This window comes from Mandrillus leucophaeus, unplaced genomic scaffold, assembly GCF_000951045.1.
Source record: "Mandrillus leucophaeus isolate KB7577 unplaced genomic scaffold, Mleu.le_1.0 Scaffold988, whole genome shotgun sequence".
Lineage (NCBI taxonomy): Eukaryota > Metazoa > Chordata > Mammalia > Primates > Cercopithecidae > Mandrillus > Mandrillus leucophaeus.
Genome location: NW_012110785.1, coordinates 222,622 through 238,199, shown reverse-complemented (window position 1 = coordinate 238,199; position 15,578 = coordinate 222,622). Strand labels below are relative to the sequence as shown.

General features: G+C 41.3%; 1 protein-coding gene across 5 annotated transcripts in view; it reads left to right on the top strand.

The window, feature by feature from the left end:
• The window catches only part of IMMT (inner membrane protein, mitochondrial), a 61,572-nt gene that overhangs the window by 42,720 nt on the left and 3,274 nt on the right, over nt 1-15,578 (top strand). For all 5 annotated transcript variants that reach the window (XM_011971122.1, XM_011971121.1, XM_011971120.1 and 2 more), the window contains 6 exons: nt 583-686; nt 2,672-2,807; nt 3,619-3,748; nt 8,832-8,846; nt 10,893-11,116; nt 14,253-14,384. In XM_011971122.1, coding sequence (XP_011826512.1) covers nt 583-686; nt 2,672-2,807; nt 3,619-3,748; nt 8,832-8,846; nt 10,893-11,116; nt 14,253-14,384 — 741 coding nt within the window. The remainder of the gene's footprint in view (nt 1-582; nt 687-2,671; nt 2,808-3,618; nt 3,749-8,831; nt 8,847-10,892; nt 11,117-14,252; nt 14,385-15,578) is intronic.

Sequence of the window (15,578 nt, the reverse complement as noted above, 5' to 3'; positions counted from 1 at the left end):
CACTGCGTTAGCCAGGATGGTCTCAATCTCCTGACCTCGTGATCCGCCCATCTCGGCCTCCCAAAGTGCTGGGATTACAGGCTTGAGCCACCGTGCCCAGCCGTCTTTTTTTTTTTTAAATACACAATTCATATACCATAAGAGTCACCACAAGGGAGGTTTTTGACAATAGTTGACTTATATGTAACTAATTAGGAAGAGTGATTCTTTAGAGTAACATTTAGGAGGAATAAGGATCATACAAATATGTAAACCTGCTATTTATCCTTAAACTCTGATTTTGGTTTGTATATCCTTTTGAGACTCTTAAAAAAAAAAAAAAACTCCCCTTAGAAAATGCTTATATGGCCAGGCAGTGGCTCATGCTTGTAATCCCAGCACTTTGAGAGGCTGATGTGGGCAGATCATAAGCCTTAAATTAAGAACATAAGCCTTAAATTAAGAGTTCTTACTCTGCAGAAATATTGCATATAAATTTTTACCTTTGACTTTAATGTCACATGTTTCTGTGTTTAATCTTGTTGGCCTATCATATGACAATAATAGCAATTATTTATTATATAATTAAAATGTTTTGTTTAGATTGCAGGTGAGAAGAAATCTGCTCAGTGGCGCACAGTGGAGGGTGCATTGAAGGAACGCAGAAAGGCAGTAGATGAAGCTGCTGATGCCCTTCTCAAAGCCAAGTAATTACTCATGGACTTTAACAAGTAATTAGGGCCTCCTGGTGGCTTTCTTTGGGCTGGGTTTTTTTGTATTGTCTGTATAGAATAAAGAGGAGGTAGAGAAACCCTTCCTTCCCTTTTCCACCTGTGCTTGTTCTGAATTGGCATTAGGAACTCGTACAAAGGTGTAAAAAGAGAGAAGGAATAAAATATAATTAGTCCAGGCTGGGTACAGTGGCTCACACCTGTAATCTCAGTACTTTGGGAGGCCTAGGAGACAAATCACCTGAGACCAAGAGTTTGAGCCATCCTAGCCAGCATGGTGAGACCCTGTCTCTACTAAAAATGCAAATATCAGCCAGGCGTGGTGGTGTGTGCCTGTAGTCCCCGCTACTCGGGAGGCTGAGGTAGGAGAATCACTTGAACCCAGGAGGCAGAGGTTGCAGTGAGCTAAGATTGTGCCACTGCACTCCAGCCTAGGCGACAGAGCGAGACTCCGTCTCAAAATGTATATGTATAAAATTAGGCCAGAATAAATTTGGCAGAAACTTATATGAAGGATTTTTTTCTTTTTAATTCATGGTCTTGCTCTGTCGCCCATGCAGGAGTACAGGGGCATGATCAGGGCTCACTGCAGCTTCAACCTCCCAGGCTCAAGCCATCCTCCTGCCTCAGCCCCCTGAGTAGCTGGGACTGGCGTGAGCCACCATACCCAGACATATAGAGGATCTTATATAAAAGTCAGTTTTGCTTTGGATTATTGCTTAGATGATGTATCTCTTCAGATGTACTGAGATTCTGCTGTAGTTTTTACTGGGGACAGTTTTTTTTACTGGGACAGTTTGGGCAGTTTTTCAGAATGTAGAAAGTATGTATGTCACAATCTGTTTGCCTTAACCAAGATAGTGAGTATGTAATAGGTATGCCACCTTGACCTTGATTCCTGGACGTTGGCTAAAACTAGCATTGAACAAGCATACCCAGATATAAGATCAACCTCTGTTGGTGGAAACCTATATTTGACTAAAGATCCTCATCAGCAGTATGGAATAGTTATTTGTCACTCAAAATTTTGCTGTCTTTCTTAAGAAAATATTTATTCTTAGTAGAGAAAGAAGTCTTTGATAAAACTAGCATATCTTTTAGGAGATTTAAGGCATTATGCTCATATCACTTTGAGTTCTGTGTTTTATGGTGGGTAGACCACAGTCTGTCTGACTTACGAAACATTCTGAGTTGTGAGGGCTCCCTGAGTCCCAGTTAAGTATTTGCTCAGTGAGGTTTTTGGCCTTCTCCTGTGCCTTTGCCTTCCTTAGCTCTCTTTCACTGGTTGGTGAGTCAGGTTGATCCTTGCAAGAGCTGCTGTTTATTGCGTGCTCATGATTCGGCCAGGCACTAAGTACTTCTCATGAATTCTCTTCCTTACACGAAAGCGTGTAGGAAATGAAAGGCTGATATGGGAGCTGAATCTGGGGATCTTATTCTAAAGTCGGGGTCACTCCATATACCATATTCCCTCTCTGGTTCACTCTAGTAAATCTAGCTTCTAACCAAGATGTTTTCAGTTGTTGATGAGAAAAGCCTCTCGTTTATTGACTCCAAAAAAGCACTGATGCTTGTCCAAAGGTAGTGAGTTAGCTCAGTTGATTGTTCACAGTCAGTTATGGATGGAACTCTCTCGCTCTAGTCTTTCCTCTCTTCTTACTATTGTACTTGACTAGTCTTTAAAAAAAAGAAAAAGCAGTTACATTTCTTTCATTGACTTTTCTTTTCATCTTTTAAAATAAAATAGAGACATGGTTTCCCTGTGTTGCCCAGGCTGGTCTTGAACTCCTGGACTCAAGTGATCCTCCTGCCTTGGCCTCCCAAAGTGCTGGGATTACAGACATCAGCCAGTACTCCTGGCCTCTTTCATAGACTTAACAATTGTATACTGTACTGACATTAAAACTCTTTAATACAGTTGACAAGAAGTTATATTCAATCTTTGTTTTGTTGGTTTCCAGAGAAGAGTTAGAGAAGATGAAAAGTGTGATTGAAAATGCAAAGAAAAAAGAGGTTCCTGGGGCCAAGCCTCATATATCTGCTGCAGAGGGTAAACTTCACAACATGATAGTTGATCTGGATAATGTGGTCAAAAAGGTATGTTTCCTACCTTATAATATTTTGTATTTTAAAATATAATCTCTTAAAGGATTTTAAGAATTTAGAAAAACAGTAAATTCCTACCATCTCCCCCTCTTTTCTCCTGCAAAGTGTATTAGTTGTTACTGTTTTAAAAAATTTGCCTTGGCTGGGTGTGGTGGTTCACACCTGTAATCCCAGCATTTTGGCAGGCTGAGGCGGGCAGATCACTTGAGCCCCAGGAGTTTTGAGACCAGCCTGGGCAACATGGTGTGAAACTCTGTTTCTACAAAAAATACAAAAAATTAAGTGGGCGTGTTGGTGTGCGCCTGTAGTTCTAGCTGCTCAGGAGACCGAGGTGAGAGGATGGCTTGGGCCCAGGAGGTTGAGGCTGAAGTGAGCTGAGATGGTGCCACTGCACTCCATCCTGGGTGACAGAGTGAGACCCTGTCAAAAAAAAAAAAAAATTTTGCCTTGGACACCAACCAAGTGGATTGTTCTGTATTGTTGATACTTTCTATAATAGGTAACATTTTTGGTTATGATTATTGTCACTTATGAAAATGTCCATTTTGTAGCAGATCTTCTGGCTGCATTTATGTGATCTGTATGGAGGGAGGCGGCCTAGTAAGATGGGAAAGGGCCTGTCCATGGTATTTGAATAGGAATTAGAAGGAAACAAATAAGGCTTATGTTTCGTTTCTGAGCTTCAGATTTCCTTACAGATTTCCAACAAAATGTAAACAAAAGAAGGAATACTACTTCTGTTTCTTGGAATGTTTGTGGTACTTTTTGTTCAATTTATCATATACCCTTTGTATTTGCTCAGGTCCAAGCAGCTCAGTCTGAGGCTAAGGTTGTATCTCAGTATCATGAGCTGGTGGTCCAAGCTCGGGACGACTTTAAACGAGAGCTGGACAGTATTACTCCAGAAGTCCTTCCTGGGTGGAAAGGAATGAGTAAGTACAACTGAAGTAATGTGTTTTTTTCGATGTTTTAACAACTAATCAACGAATCTAAACTTGCTTCATCTCCATCTTAGTCCAAATCCCTCTGACATGCATGCATATCTCTTTTTGTGTACAGTACACTCTTTCAGCATTTTATTTTAACCACAATCATTACAGTTGACACAGCCGCGACAGTACTCTTGTAGTTTTAGCCGTGATGAACGTTTCAGCTAGTGTTTAATTTCATAATCCGTGATTGGTTCTGTTCTGATCTTTGCTGCTCAAAAAAAAAAAGTTTGGAATTCAAGTGAACACAAGTGACATTATAACCTTGATGCTACTGAAGTGTTACTGTATATGTATAAGTATTTTAAAAAACTTTGTTACTTTAAAAGTATTTGTAGTGAATTATTTAAAGCACACTTTATGTCTGCTCTGTGACAAAACAACACTTTGTTGAAAATGTACCTAGGGACCCTGCACTGAGAAAGGAACGAGCTGTCTGGCTATCCACTTCCTCAGGCTGAGACTACAGAGAACTTTGATGCTGAAGTCGTTTCATGGTGTAACTATAGTCACATTTCCCTGAAGTTCTGTGACAGTACTGAGAATCACAGACATCACCCATCTCAGCAAAATTAAAATACTGTTTATTTTTATTTTTTTATTTTTCATTGTTGCCCAGGCTGCAGTACAGTCCTCCACCTCCCGGGTTCAAGCGATCCTCCTGCCTCAGCTTCCCAAATAGCTGGGATTACAAGCGTGCAACACCACACCAGGCTAATTTTTTGTACCTTTTTTTTTTTTTGAGACGGAGTTTTACTCTTGTTGCCTAGGCTGCAGTGCAGTGGCGCAATCTTGGCTCACTGCAACCTCCGCCTCCCAGGTTCAAGCAGTTCTCCTCCCTAAGCCTCCCAAGTAGCTGAGATTACAGGTGTGAGCCACTGTGCCCTACCAGTTTTTTTGTGCTTTTAGTATAGACAGGGTTTTGCCGTTTTGGCCAGGCTGGTCTTGAACTCCTGACCTAAAGTGATCTGCTCACCTTGGCCTCCCAAAGTGCTGGGATTACAGGTGTGAGCCACCACACCTGGCTTAAAATACTGTTCAAATGCTAGCATTTGTTAGAAAGGAGACTTCTCATGTTGTAGGCCTCTCTGGGCTGAAGGTATCAGGGTTGCCTCAAAGAACCATGGCTGGTCTAAGGAGTGAAGTGAAACGCCAGTGCAAGGATTTATAAACATTCTGCATCATGGCCATCCAGGGAGACTAAATGTCAAGAAGTGGAGTTAAGGCTGTCAAAAGATAACTCAGACGTTTAGCTCTTTGAATGCAGTTGACTCAGGAGGCAGATATCAGTTAGACTGTTGTCAAGTAAAAAAGTGACAGTACGATTTATGAGAGAGAATAATGTGGAGAAATACAAAGTTCAGTCTGAGACCAGTGACTCTTGTTTAGACACTGGATAGCTACCATCTAGCAAAGAGGGCATTGTGGACAGTTTGTCCTTGAGAAGGAGAAACTTGAGCCACATTGACACTGCTTCCCTCATCAGAATTTCTCAAGGGGTTGTCTGTGTTTCATTGAGGTTACAGTGGAAGCAGATGCGAGCACCTCATTCCTGATTATATTCCTTCCCTGATTATATTCCTCCACAAACCACTGTACCGTATTACCTTATTTTATCTTCTTGAAATTCTTATTCATTGGCTTGCTTGTTGTCTCTTTGCATTAGATATATGTAAGCTCCTTGCCATAAACTTGACATTGGTAGTAGTAGGGAGTCTCCAGTGGCTCAAATAAAATGAAATTAGGTTGACAGGGCAGGACAAATTTTATTTGTGGAGAGTTAGATACGAGCATCAACCCTAAGAATTTGCATTCTGTCTTTGGTCTTCCCAGTAGACTAAATCCTACTAATTTTCCCAAGCCAGCTCTGACGTTTTTAACTTTTTTCTTTTTTTTCTGCTTTTGAAAGTGCCTATCACAGATCTTTTTTTTTTAAGATGGAGTCTTGCTGTGTCAACCCAGGCTGGAGTGCAGTGGTGGGATCTTGGCTCACTGCAACCTCCGCCTCATGGGTTCAAGCGATTCTCCTGCCTCAGTCTCCCGAGTAGCTGGGATTACAGGCGTGCGCCACGACACCCAGCTAATTTTTTTGTATTTTTAGTAGAGACTGGGTTTCACCATGTTGGTCAGGCTGGTCTCAAACTCCTGACCTCAAATTATCCATCTACCTCGGCCTTCCAAAGTGCTGGGATTATAGGCGTGAGACACCATGCCTGGCTGCCTATCGTAAAACATGAAAATGTTAAAACAGTGGTTCTCAACCGAGGGCATTTTGTTCCTCACATGACATTTGGCAGCACTGGGAGACATTTTTGTTTGCCACAACTGGAGGGAGCTACTAGCATGTAGTGGGTGGAGGCCAGACGTGCTGCTAAACATCCTGTAGTACACAGAATAGCCCCTTACGGCAGAGAACTGTCTGGACCGGAAGGTCAGTAGCACCAAGGTTGAGAAACCTGTGCTAAAGAAGGGTGCCATGTAGAAAGTGAAAGTCCCTTGTGAAGCAATCTCTGAGTTGTTTCTCCATTTAAATCTTTATTAATTTATTAAATGGAGTATATATTCACAATACAAAATTTGAAAGGTACAAATGGCATTTGAAGTTTCCCTCTCACACGGTTCCTCCTCAGGGACAACTGGTATTACTGATTTCCTGTGTATTTCTAGAGACAGTAATTATTCCATGATTACCCTAGCCCTCAGTGGATGTCCTCAACTCTGAAATCAGAATGCACTAAGACCTAAACCAAATTTGTTAGTACTGGTTTGTGTTATGAGGCATTTTGCTCTTATTATCATTTTTTTTTTATTATACTTTAAGTTCTGGGATTAGTCTTATTATTATTTCCCTAAACAACAAATGTCCTGATGATGTTCACTACGTCCAGTACTCTTTCTGTGTTATCTGTAGCTGAGCAAGGTTCCAAACATAATAATAGCTAGTGGTATTGGGCATTATTTTGTACTAGGCACTGAGTTCTAAGTGTGTCACATATATTAACTTATTTGAAATTCATAACAGCCTTATAAGGCAAATTTTTTTATTATCCCAATTACATAGATGAGAAAACTGAGACAGAAAAGTAATTTGCGCAAGGTTGGGGTAGAGCCAGGATTTCATTCTCCCTCACTAGCCTCACTATTCTCTGCCAGAATGATTTGTATCAGCAGCATGGGACTCTCTTTTAGTGTTCTGAGAAGAAGAATGATGTAACCATAATAAGGAGGAAAATTTATTTTTGTGAGATTGACGGTGTAGAAGGGAGTGATGAACATCAGTTGATGTTCAGAGCCCCTTGGATGAAAAATACCAGTCTTTGGACATGTTGAATACAAAGGTTATTAAGAAAGTCAGGACTGGCCAGGTGCAGTGGCTTATACCTACAATCCTAGCACTTTGGGAGGCTGAGGCGGGTGGATTGCCTGAGGTTAGGAGATCAAGACCAGCCTGGCCGATATAGTGAAACCCCATCTCTACTAAAAATACAAAAATTAGTTGAGCATGGTGGCGTGCGCCTGTGGTCCCAGCTACTTGGGAGGCTGAGGCAAGAGAATCACTTGAACCCGGTAGGTGGCAGTTACAGTGAGCCAAGATCGTGCTGCTACACTCCAGCCTGGGCGACAGGGGAGACTCCGTCAAAAAAAAAAAAAAAAAAAGATGGTCAGGACATTCATACCAGGATGTTCAGCAGCTCATTCTGAGAGGCAGTAGCTGCGACTGGCTGCATTCCCCTCTCCTGTCACGTGTTCACACTGGGTTGCTTGGGATACCTGTGATGGTGGTGAGGGACATCATTCCAGCTATACGGAATGCCATTTTTCCTTTACTCTCAAATCAGGCCACTGTAGTTCTTTGTTTAATTTGCACAGGTTAAATTAAAATTTAGTATGAATTCATTATTTTAAAAATTTCAAAGAAAAACTGAATTTATTAAGTATTTGAAATGTTAAGAGAGGCCTGGTACTGAGAACAGGGAGTCAAAACTGTGATTTAGTAAAATACTATATGAACTAATAAAAATGTGAGGGATAAAAGAAAATTATAGTTTCTATGAAATGCTTAAGTTGAGGCTGGGCATGGTGGCTCATGCCTGTAATCCCAGCACTTTAGGAGGTTGAGGCTGGGCATGGTGGCTCATGCCTGTAATCCCAGCACTTTAGGAGGCTGAGGCGGGCAGATCATTTGAGGTCAGGAGTTCGAGACTAGCCTGGCCAACATAGTGAAACCCTGTCTCTACTAAAAATACAAAAATTAGCCAGGCGTGGTGGCACACGCCTGTAGTCCCAGCTGCTCGGGAGGCTGAGGCAGGAGAATTGCTTGAGCCCAAGAGGCGGGGGTTTGCAGTGAGCTGAAATTGCGCTAGTGCACTCCAGCCTGGGTGACAGAACAAGACTCTGTCTCAAAACAAAATAAAAAAAAAAAATGTTTAGGTTGCTGGGCACAGTGGCTCATGCCTATAATCCCAGCACTTTGGGAGGCTGAGGCAGGCAAATCGCTGGAGCCCAGGAGTTCGAGACCAGCCTGGGCAACATGGCAAAACCCCATCTCTACAAAAAAATACAAAAATTAGCTGGGTATGGTGGCACACACCTCTAGTCCAAGTTACTTGGGAGGCTGAGGTGGGAGGATTGCTTGAGCCCAGCACTTGGAGGTTTCAGTGACCTGTGATTGCACCACTGCACCCCAGGCTAGGCAACAGGGGAAGACTGTGTCTCAAAACAAAAAAACAAACAATTTAAGTTGATTACTGTGAAACAAAGATAAGTCCTTTAAAACCAAAACCACAATATCAATGATTCTTTTATTTTCTAAAATGTTATTTACCTTGATTTTGTCTTGTTTTACAGTTTAAATTTTAGAAAATAGCTGTATCATTTCACTTTCCAGTATTCAAATAGCTTTTCCTGGTACTAGTCTCCGATTCCTTCTTGTTTCCTTTTAGATATTTCTGTTTAATGATCAATAACTAAAGTATGTGCATTCTTTCTTTTTTTTTTTCAAACTGTTCTATTTTTTCCTTTGTAGGTATTTCAGACTTAGGTGAGTGTATATTTCACGTTTAAAGTCTTTTGTTTTGGATATTAAAAGACTAAAGTCTTTTTGTTGTGCCTATGATTTCTTACACAAAGCCATCTAAATAGATATAAAGTAGAATTATGTCACATGATAAATCTGAATTGGATATTTTTGGTATTCGAATGCTCTCAAGAACGAAAATGTTTCATCAAGTGATTGGAATCTTATAGATGTGAAGTGTGTGTGCGTGTGTGTGTGTGCACGTGCGCATGTGTAATATGGATTGTAACTGATTACTTTGGAGAATTTCAAACATTAAAAAGTAAGAAGAAAACTAAAGAACTTCCAGGACCCATCACTCAGTTTTGTAGCCATCAGCATATGACCAGTTTTGTCTCATCTATTCCCACTCCTCCTCAGCTTATATAGAAGCAGACTCGAATATCATACTCTTTCACTTGTAAATACTGTGAGTATGTTTCAAAAACATCACCATACTACTATCACACCTAAAACTTCTTAACAATTCCCTAGTCACCGAATGTCCAGTGTTGGTATATCCCCTATTGTTTCATAGAATGAGTTTTTACAGTTTTTTATTCGAATTGATACCCATAAGATGTTCCACGTGTTGAGTTTAGTCAGTATATCTCTTGCCCCTTTTTGTTTTTTGCTTTTCAATGTATTTATTAAGAAATTGAGTCATTAGTCATATAGATTTTCCTACATTCTATATTTTGCTGTTGGAGCCATAATTCTTCACTTCATCTTAGCCAAAAGACTAAGAAGAGATGGAGTCATAATTCTTTTTTTTTTCTTTTTTTTTTGAGACAAGGTCTTGCTCTGTCACCAGGCTGGAGTGCAGTGGCACAATTTCAGTTCACTGCAATCTCTGCCTCCTGGGTTCAAGCAATTCTTGTGCCTCAGCCTCCTGAGTAGCTGTGATTACAGGCATGTGCCCCCATGCCTGGCTAATTTTTGTATTTTTAGTAGAGTCAGAGTTTTACCATGATGGCCAGGCTGGTCTCAAACTCTTGGCCTAAAGTGATCGAGCCATCTCGGCCTCTTAAAGTGCTGGGATTATTGGCATCAGCCACTGCATCTGGCCAGTGGAGCCATAATTCTCTCCCTCTTTTTTTTTTTTTTTTTTTTTTTGAGATGGAATCTTGCTGTTTCCCAGGCCGGAGTACACTGGCGTGATTTCGGCTTGCTGCAACCTCTGTCTCCTAGGTTCGAGCAATTCTCCTACCTCAGCCTCCTGAGTAGCTGGGATTACAGGTGCCCGCCACCACACCCAGCTAAGTGTTGCATCTTTAGTAGAGACGGGGTTTCACCAGGTTGGCCAGGCTGGTCTCGAACTCCTGACCTCAGGTCATCTGCCCACCTCAGCCTCCCAAAGTGCTGGGATTACGGGCATGAGCCACCGTGCCTGGCTGGAGCCATAATTCTTAATCTGTGTATGTGTTGGTACATTTTTGGATTGAGATTTAAAAGAAACACAAACATTGGTTTAAGCCTGCATAGAAATCTTTGGGCATATTTTAAAAAGCTTTGCAGTGATTCTGATGGACAGCTCTGGTTGCTGTGTTGGGGTTTAATCTATATCATATGCGTTTAAGAAAAGTAAAAAAAACTTAAGGAAAAGTCTGAGAGAATTTGAATTTGATTTTTAGTTTTAGCAGAAAAGAATCTTCAATTGGATGCCTGTTGTAACTAATCATAGTTATGCCTGAAAGAAAATATAGAAGTGATTGTATATGTAAGTTTTGTCTTTAAAGACAAAGTTACAGTAAAGTAGAAAGTCTATTTATAATTAGTTCAGATTAAAAGAGGGTTCCTGGAAAACAACTGATTATCTGAAGGGTACCTGAATTTTGCCAAGGGCTGAAAATATCTTATTGGGCACTAGCTAATTTCTGATTGAACCGGGGAATCTAAATCTCTTTTCGTGTGAGCTAAGTTTTACGTTTGTTTACTGCTCTTAAATTACAGTCAGTTGATGCAGATTACCTTGTAATGAGGTATAATTTCAGTGACATCATTAGAATTTTAACATGTTCTTTTGCTTAGCTGACAAGCTCTCTACTGATGATCTGAACTCCCTGATTGCTCATGCACATCGTCGAATCGATCAGCTGAACAGAGAGCTGGCAGAACAGAAGGCCACTGAAAAGCAGCACATCACATTAGCCTTGGAGAAACAAAAGCTGGAAGAAAAACGGGCATTTGACTCTGCAGTAGCAAAAGCATTAGAACATCACAGAAGTGAAATACAGGCTGAACAGGACAAAAAGGTAAAAGAAATGAGAATTGTTGCCTAACATTTTAAAGTGACTCTAACTTGATTGTTTACTTCTAGAAATAATACTGGCTCAGCCGGGTGCAGTGGTTCATGCCTGTAATCCCAGCACTTTGGGAGGCCGAGGTGGGTGGATCACTTGTGGTCAGGAGTTTGAGACTGGCCTGGCCAATATGGTGAAACCCCTGTCTCTTCTAAAAATAGAAAAATTAGCCAGGCGTGGTGGCTCGCACCTGTAATGCCAGCAACTGGAAAATCTGAGGCAGGAGAACCATTTGGGAGGTGGAGGTTGCAGTGAGCTGAGATTGTGCCACTGACTCCAGCTTGGGCAATGGAGCAAGATTGTCTCAAAAAAAAAGAAAGAAAAAAAATACTGACAGTCATTGGCTTTAGGATATTGAATATAAGTCATGCTAACTGACCTTTAGAGTGGAGCTTAGGTCCTCATTCTCCTCATGAGAACTTCTAGGAAAGGAGTGATCAAGCAGAGTTCCTTTATGTTGAGCAGATACAGAAGTGTAAGAAGGTAATAAGCTACTGGTATCCAGGATTATCTAGCTCATCTTTCCAGCGGAGCTGGGCCTCTGTCCCTTAAAGCAGTGCTGAATGAATCTTTGTTGGAGTCTGAGTATATTTTTCCCTGCTAGTATTGTTAAGTGGTTGGTGGTTAAAAACCAGGTGAAATACCTTCTTTAGCCCTCTATCTGGGCACACCATTTATTAAATAGGTGTCCACAGGCTGATTTGGGAACCTAACTACTCATCCCACCTTTGTGTCTTCTTAGCAGTACTATTGGCCACTCCCTCCTTGAAACTATTTCTTCCCTAGGCTCCCTGACACCATACTCTTCTGGCCTTTCTCCTACCTTGCTGGCCACTCCTTAACCTCCTATTCTGCTCAGCCTCTCAAATAGTGGCACGCCTGGCATTAGTTCTGAAACCTTTTCTCCATCTAAACTGTCTCTAAGTGTTCTTGTTGAGTCCCGTGGCTTGGAAGTTTAAATACCATCTATACCTGATAAATTTCTGTCTCCAGCTCTGACCTCTGCCTTGGCTTCAGGTTCCTATCCAGCAGCCTACCTGGTATCTCCAGTTGGATTTTCAGTAGTCATTTCATGCTTATCGTGTTCCAAACAGATTTCTTTATTCTCTCCAACTTGTTTTCCAGCCCCTCATCTTTTTTCTCTCTAAATAAACTGAGTTGAACAAACTACTCAGTTATTCAAGCCCAAATCATGCTTCGTTGTTCCTCCATCAATTCATATTCAGTCGCCCCACAGATCCTACCAGTTCTGCATCCAACATAAATCCCAAATCTGTCCACTCTATTACTACCACCTTAGCCCAAACTGTCATCTTAATAGCTTCCACTATTTTTTCTTTCTTTTTTTTTTTGGAGACAGAGTCTGTCTTTGTGGCCCAGGGTAGAGTGCAGTAGTGCAATCTTGGCTCATTACGACTTCTGCCTCCCAGGTTCAAGCGATTCTCATGCCTCTTAGACTCCTGAGTAGCTAGACTTACAGACGCATGCCACCACACGTGGCTAATTTTTGTGTTTTTAGTAGAGACAGGGTTTTGCCATGTTGGCCAGGCTGGTCTCGAACTCCTGACCTCAAGTGATCCACCTGCCTCGGCCTCCCATGGCACCAGGATTACAGACATGAGGCACCATGCACGGCCTACCCCAAGGAATTTAAACACCAAAGTGCTGGGATTACAGGTGTGAGCCACCATGCCCAGCCAATTTCCCCTTTCTTCATACCCTTCTTTCTGTGTCTGTTTACGCAGGCAGATAAAACATAGTCGAATCAGACACTAACTACACTGCTGGAAATCCTTCATGGACTACCCATTTCATTTAATATAATTCCAAATTCTTAACCAATACCCAAAAGGCTTCTTGAGCGCTGCATGCCATGAGCCATTTCACTGCTCCAGGCACCCTGGTATTTTTTGTCTGTATCTTGACTATATCTTTCATCTTGGGACCTTTATGTTTTCTCTGCCTGGTACATTGTTTTGTCTCCTCTGTTTAAACCTTGAGCTCTAAGCTTAAGTTTTAAGCCTAAATGTCACCTTCTTAGCAAGACTGAGATTTCCTATCCCTTCAGTCCAAAGTAGAGCCTCTGTATTACTTTCTGTTATGTTGCCCTGTTTATTTTAAATGTAAGGTGGGGGAAAAGGAGGTTGAAGGGGTGTTGATGCTTCACAACAGGGCCTTGCCTGCTCAAAGTTATACGTAGAAATATGTGTCACAATCTGAGATGTCTGTTTTGTTTACTTGTTTACTGTCTGCTGCCTCCATTGAGATACACACTGTGTGAGAGCAAGAAGTTCGTCTGCCCTAAGCACCATTGGATCCATACAGATAGTAGGCACTGCCTGGAACACAGGGCTGGCACTTCATAAATACTTACGCACTGACTGAATGGATTCGTTGATTTATTATATTGTTTCTGAGAAAAAATAAGTTCTGAATTTCAGGTAATCAGTGTTAAGTAATTGTAAAGTGACTTACGGCAATTTGTTAGGCAAGGTATATTTTTTGTTTTATTTGGCCCATGTTGAATTTAAATTCCTTTAAAAATAAGCAGTTTTCTTTGTTTAGAAGAAACTGTGTTCAATAACTCCCAGATACTTACTAATTTTCTTAATGATTCTTCCAAGTAGGTATTATTACTCACAGATGAGAAAGCGGAGATTTGAGAAGATAAATCGTTTCCCCAAGGTCACACAGATGATTGTAGTAAAGCTACATTTGATCCCAAGTGTATAGTTACTTTTCTTCATATCCTGGATTTAGTTATTTCTCAGAGGAGCATGTGATTCAGGAAATGAGTGTTTTATATGAGAGGCAGCCTGGCGATGTGGAAAAAACCACAAATTTGGGGGTGATAGAGACCTTTGTTTGAAATCTGGTTTTTGCCACAGCTGTGTGATCTTGTTTGAGTCACCTTCCAGGATTTAGCTTTCTGTTTCATATAAGAAGTAGAAGTGTACACATGCCCAGCACATTAGAGGGGTTCAGGATATGAAAGCCGCTGTTGTCATGGTTGATAGTGGGCTTTCTGTTTTCCTAAAAGTATATGTGGAGAATTGAGAACTAACAATTATTATGTTTGGTTTCACAGATAGAGGAAGTTAGAGATGCCATGGAGAATGAAATGAGAACCCAGCTTCGCCGACAGGCAGCTGCCCACACTGATCACTTGCGAGATGTCCTTAGGGTACAAGAACAGGAACTGAAGTCTGAATTTGAGCAGGTGAGGACCTGGACTCCCTTCAGCCACTCCCCGCTTCCTGACAGGATTAACAGACTCTCCTTTTAATGTACTCTGAGGATGTCGAAGAATTGGAAATCTCCTTGTATGTCTACAAAACTGCTTCTTTTTACATAATGGTGTACCTGTGTGTTCATGATCAGATGTGTTTTTAAAATATATATTCTAGTCATTTGGAATCTTCAGAGCTTTAAGGAGAGGTGGTAAAGGGGATTTCAGGAATGCAGACGGTAATATTTGACATGTGCATCTTCCTCCTATAGATGGCGTGGTAGTGCTTAGATTTTTGTAACTGAGGTAATTTCCCAGAGAAGTTAGGTTTTGAAATCCCAGTAAATTATCAGGATGCCCATAATTATAATTTCTGTTCAAGAAATCATTTACAGTAATATTAACTTGTTACTTTGTCTTGCAAGAAGATATTGAGGTTTTCTAAGTAAAATCTTCCAGAGAATTGCAATGTATGTCAATATGAAAAGGTATTTTAAATTCTATTTGATGGATATTTTTCTGAGAAAAATTAATGGATAAGCTCTTAAATACATGTTATTGGAATAGAATTTAATTACTACGTTTAGGTTTGCAGTACAGCTACTTTACTTTCTAAGGCTGACAATTTGTGGCTGAGCACAGTGGCTCACACCTATAATCCCAGCAATTTGGGAGGCTGAGGCGGGTGGGTCACTTGAGGCCAAGAGTTCGAGACCAGCCTGACCAACATGGCGAAACCCTGTCTCTATTAAAAATACAAAAATTAGCTGGGCATGGTGGTGCATGCCTGTAATCCCAGCTGCTCTGGAGGCTGAGGCATGAGAATCGTTTGAATCTGGGAGGTGGAGGTTGCAGTGAGCTGAGGTTGTGCCACTGCACTCCAGCCTGGGTGACAGAGCAAGATTGTGTCTCAAAAATAAAATACAGTTGGCAGTTTGTTTCTTACTTTAACAGCCTTCTCTCTTCTCTTGGTATGCTTCCTCTAATATTAGGTTCCGGCCGGGCACGGTGGCTCAAGCCTGTAATCCCAGCACTTTGGGAGGCCGAGACGGGCGGATCACGAGGTCAGGAGATCGAGACCATCATGGCTAACACGGTGAAACCCCGTCTCTACTAAAAAAATACAAAAAATTAGCCGGGCGCGGTGGTGGGTGCCTGTAGTCCCAGCTACTCAGGAGGCTGAGG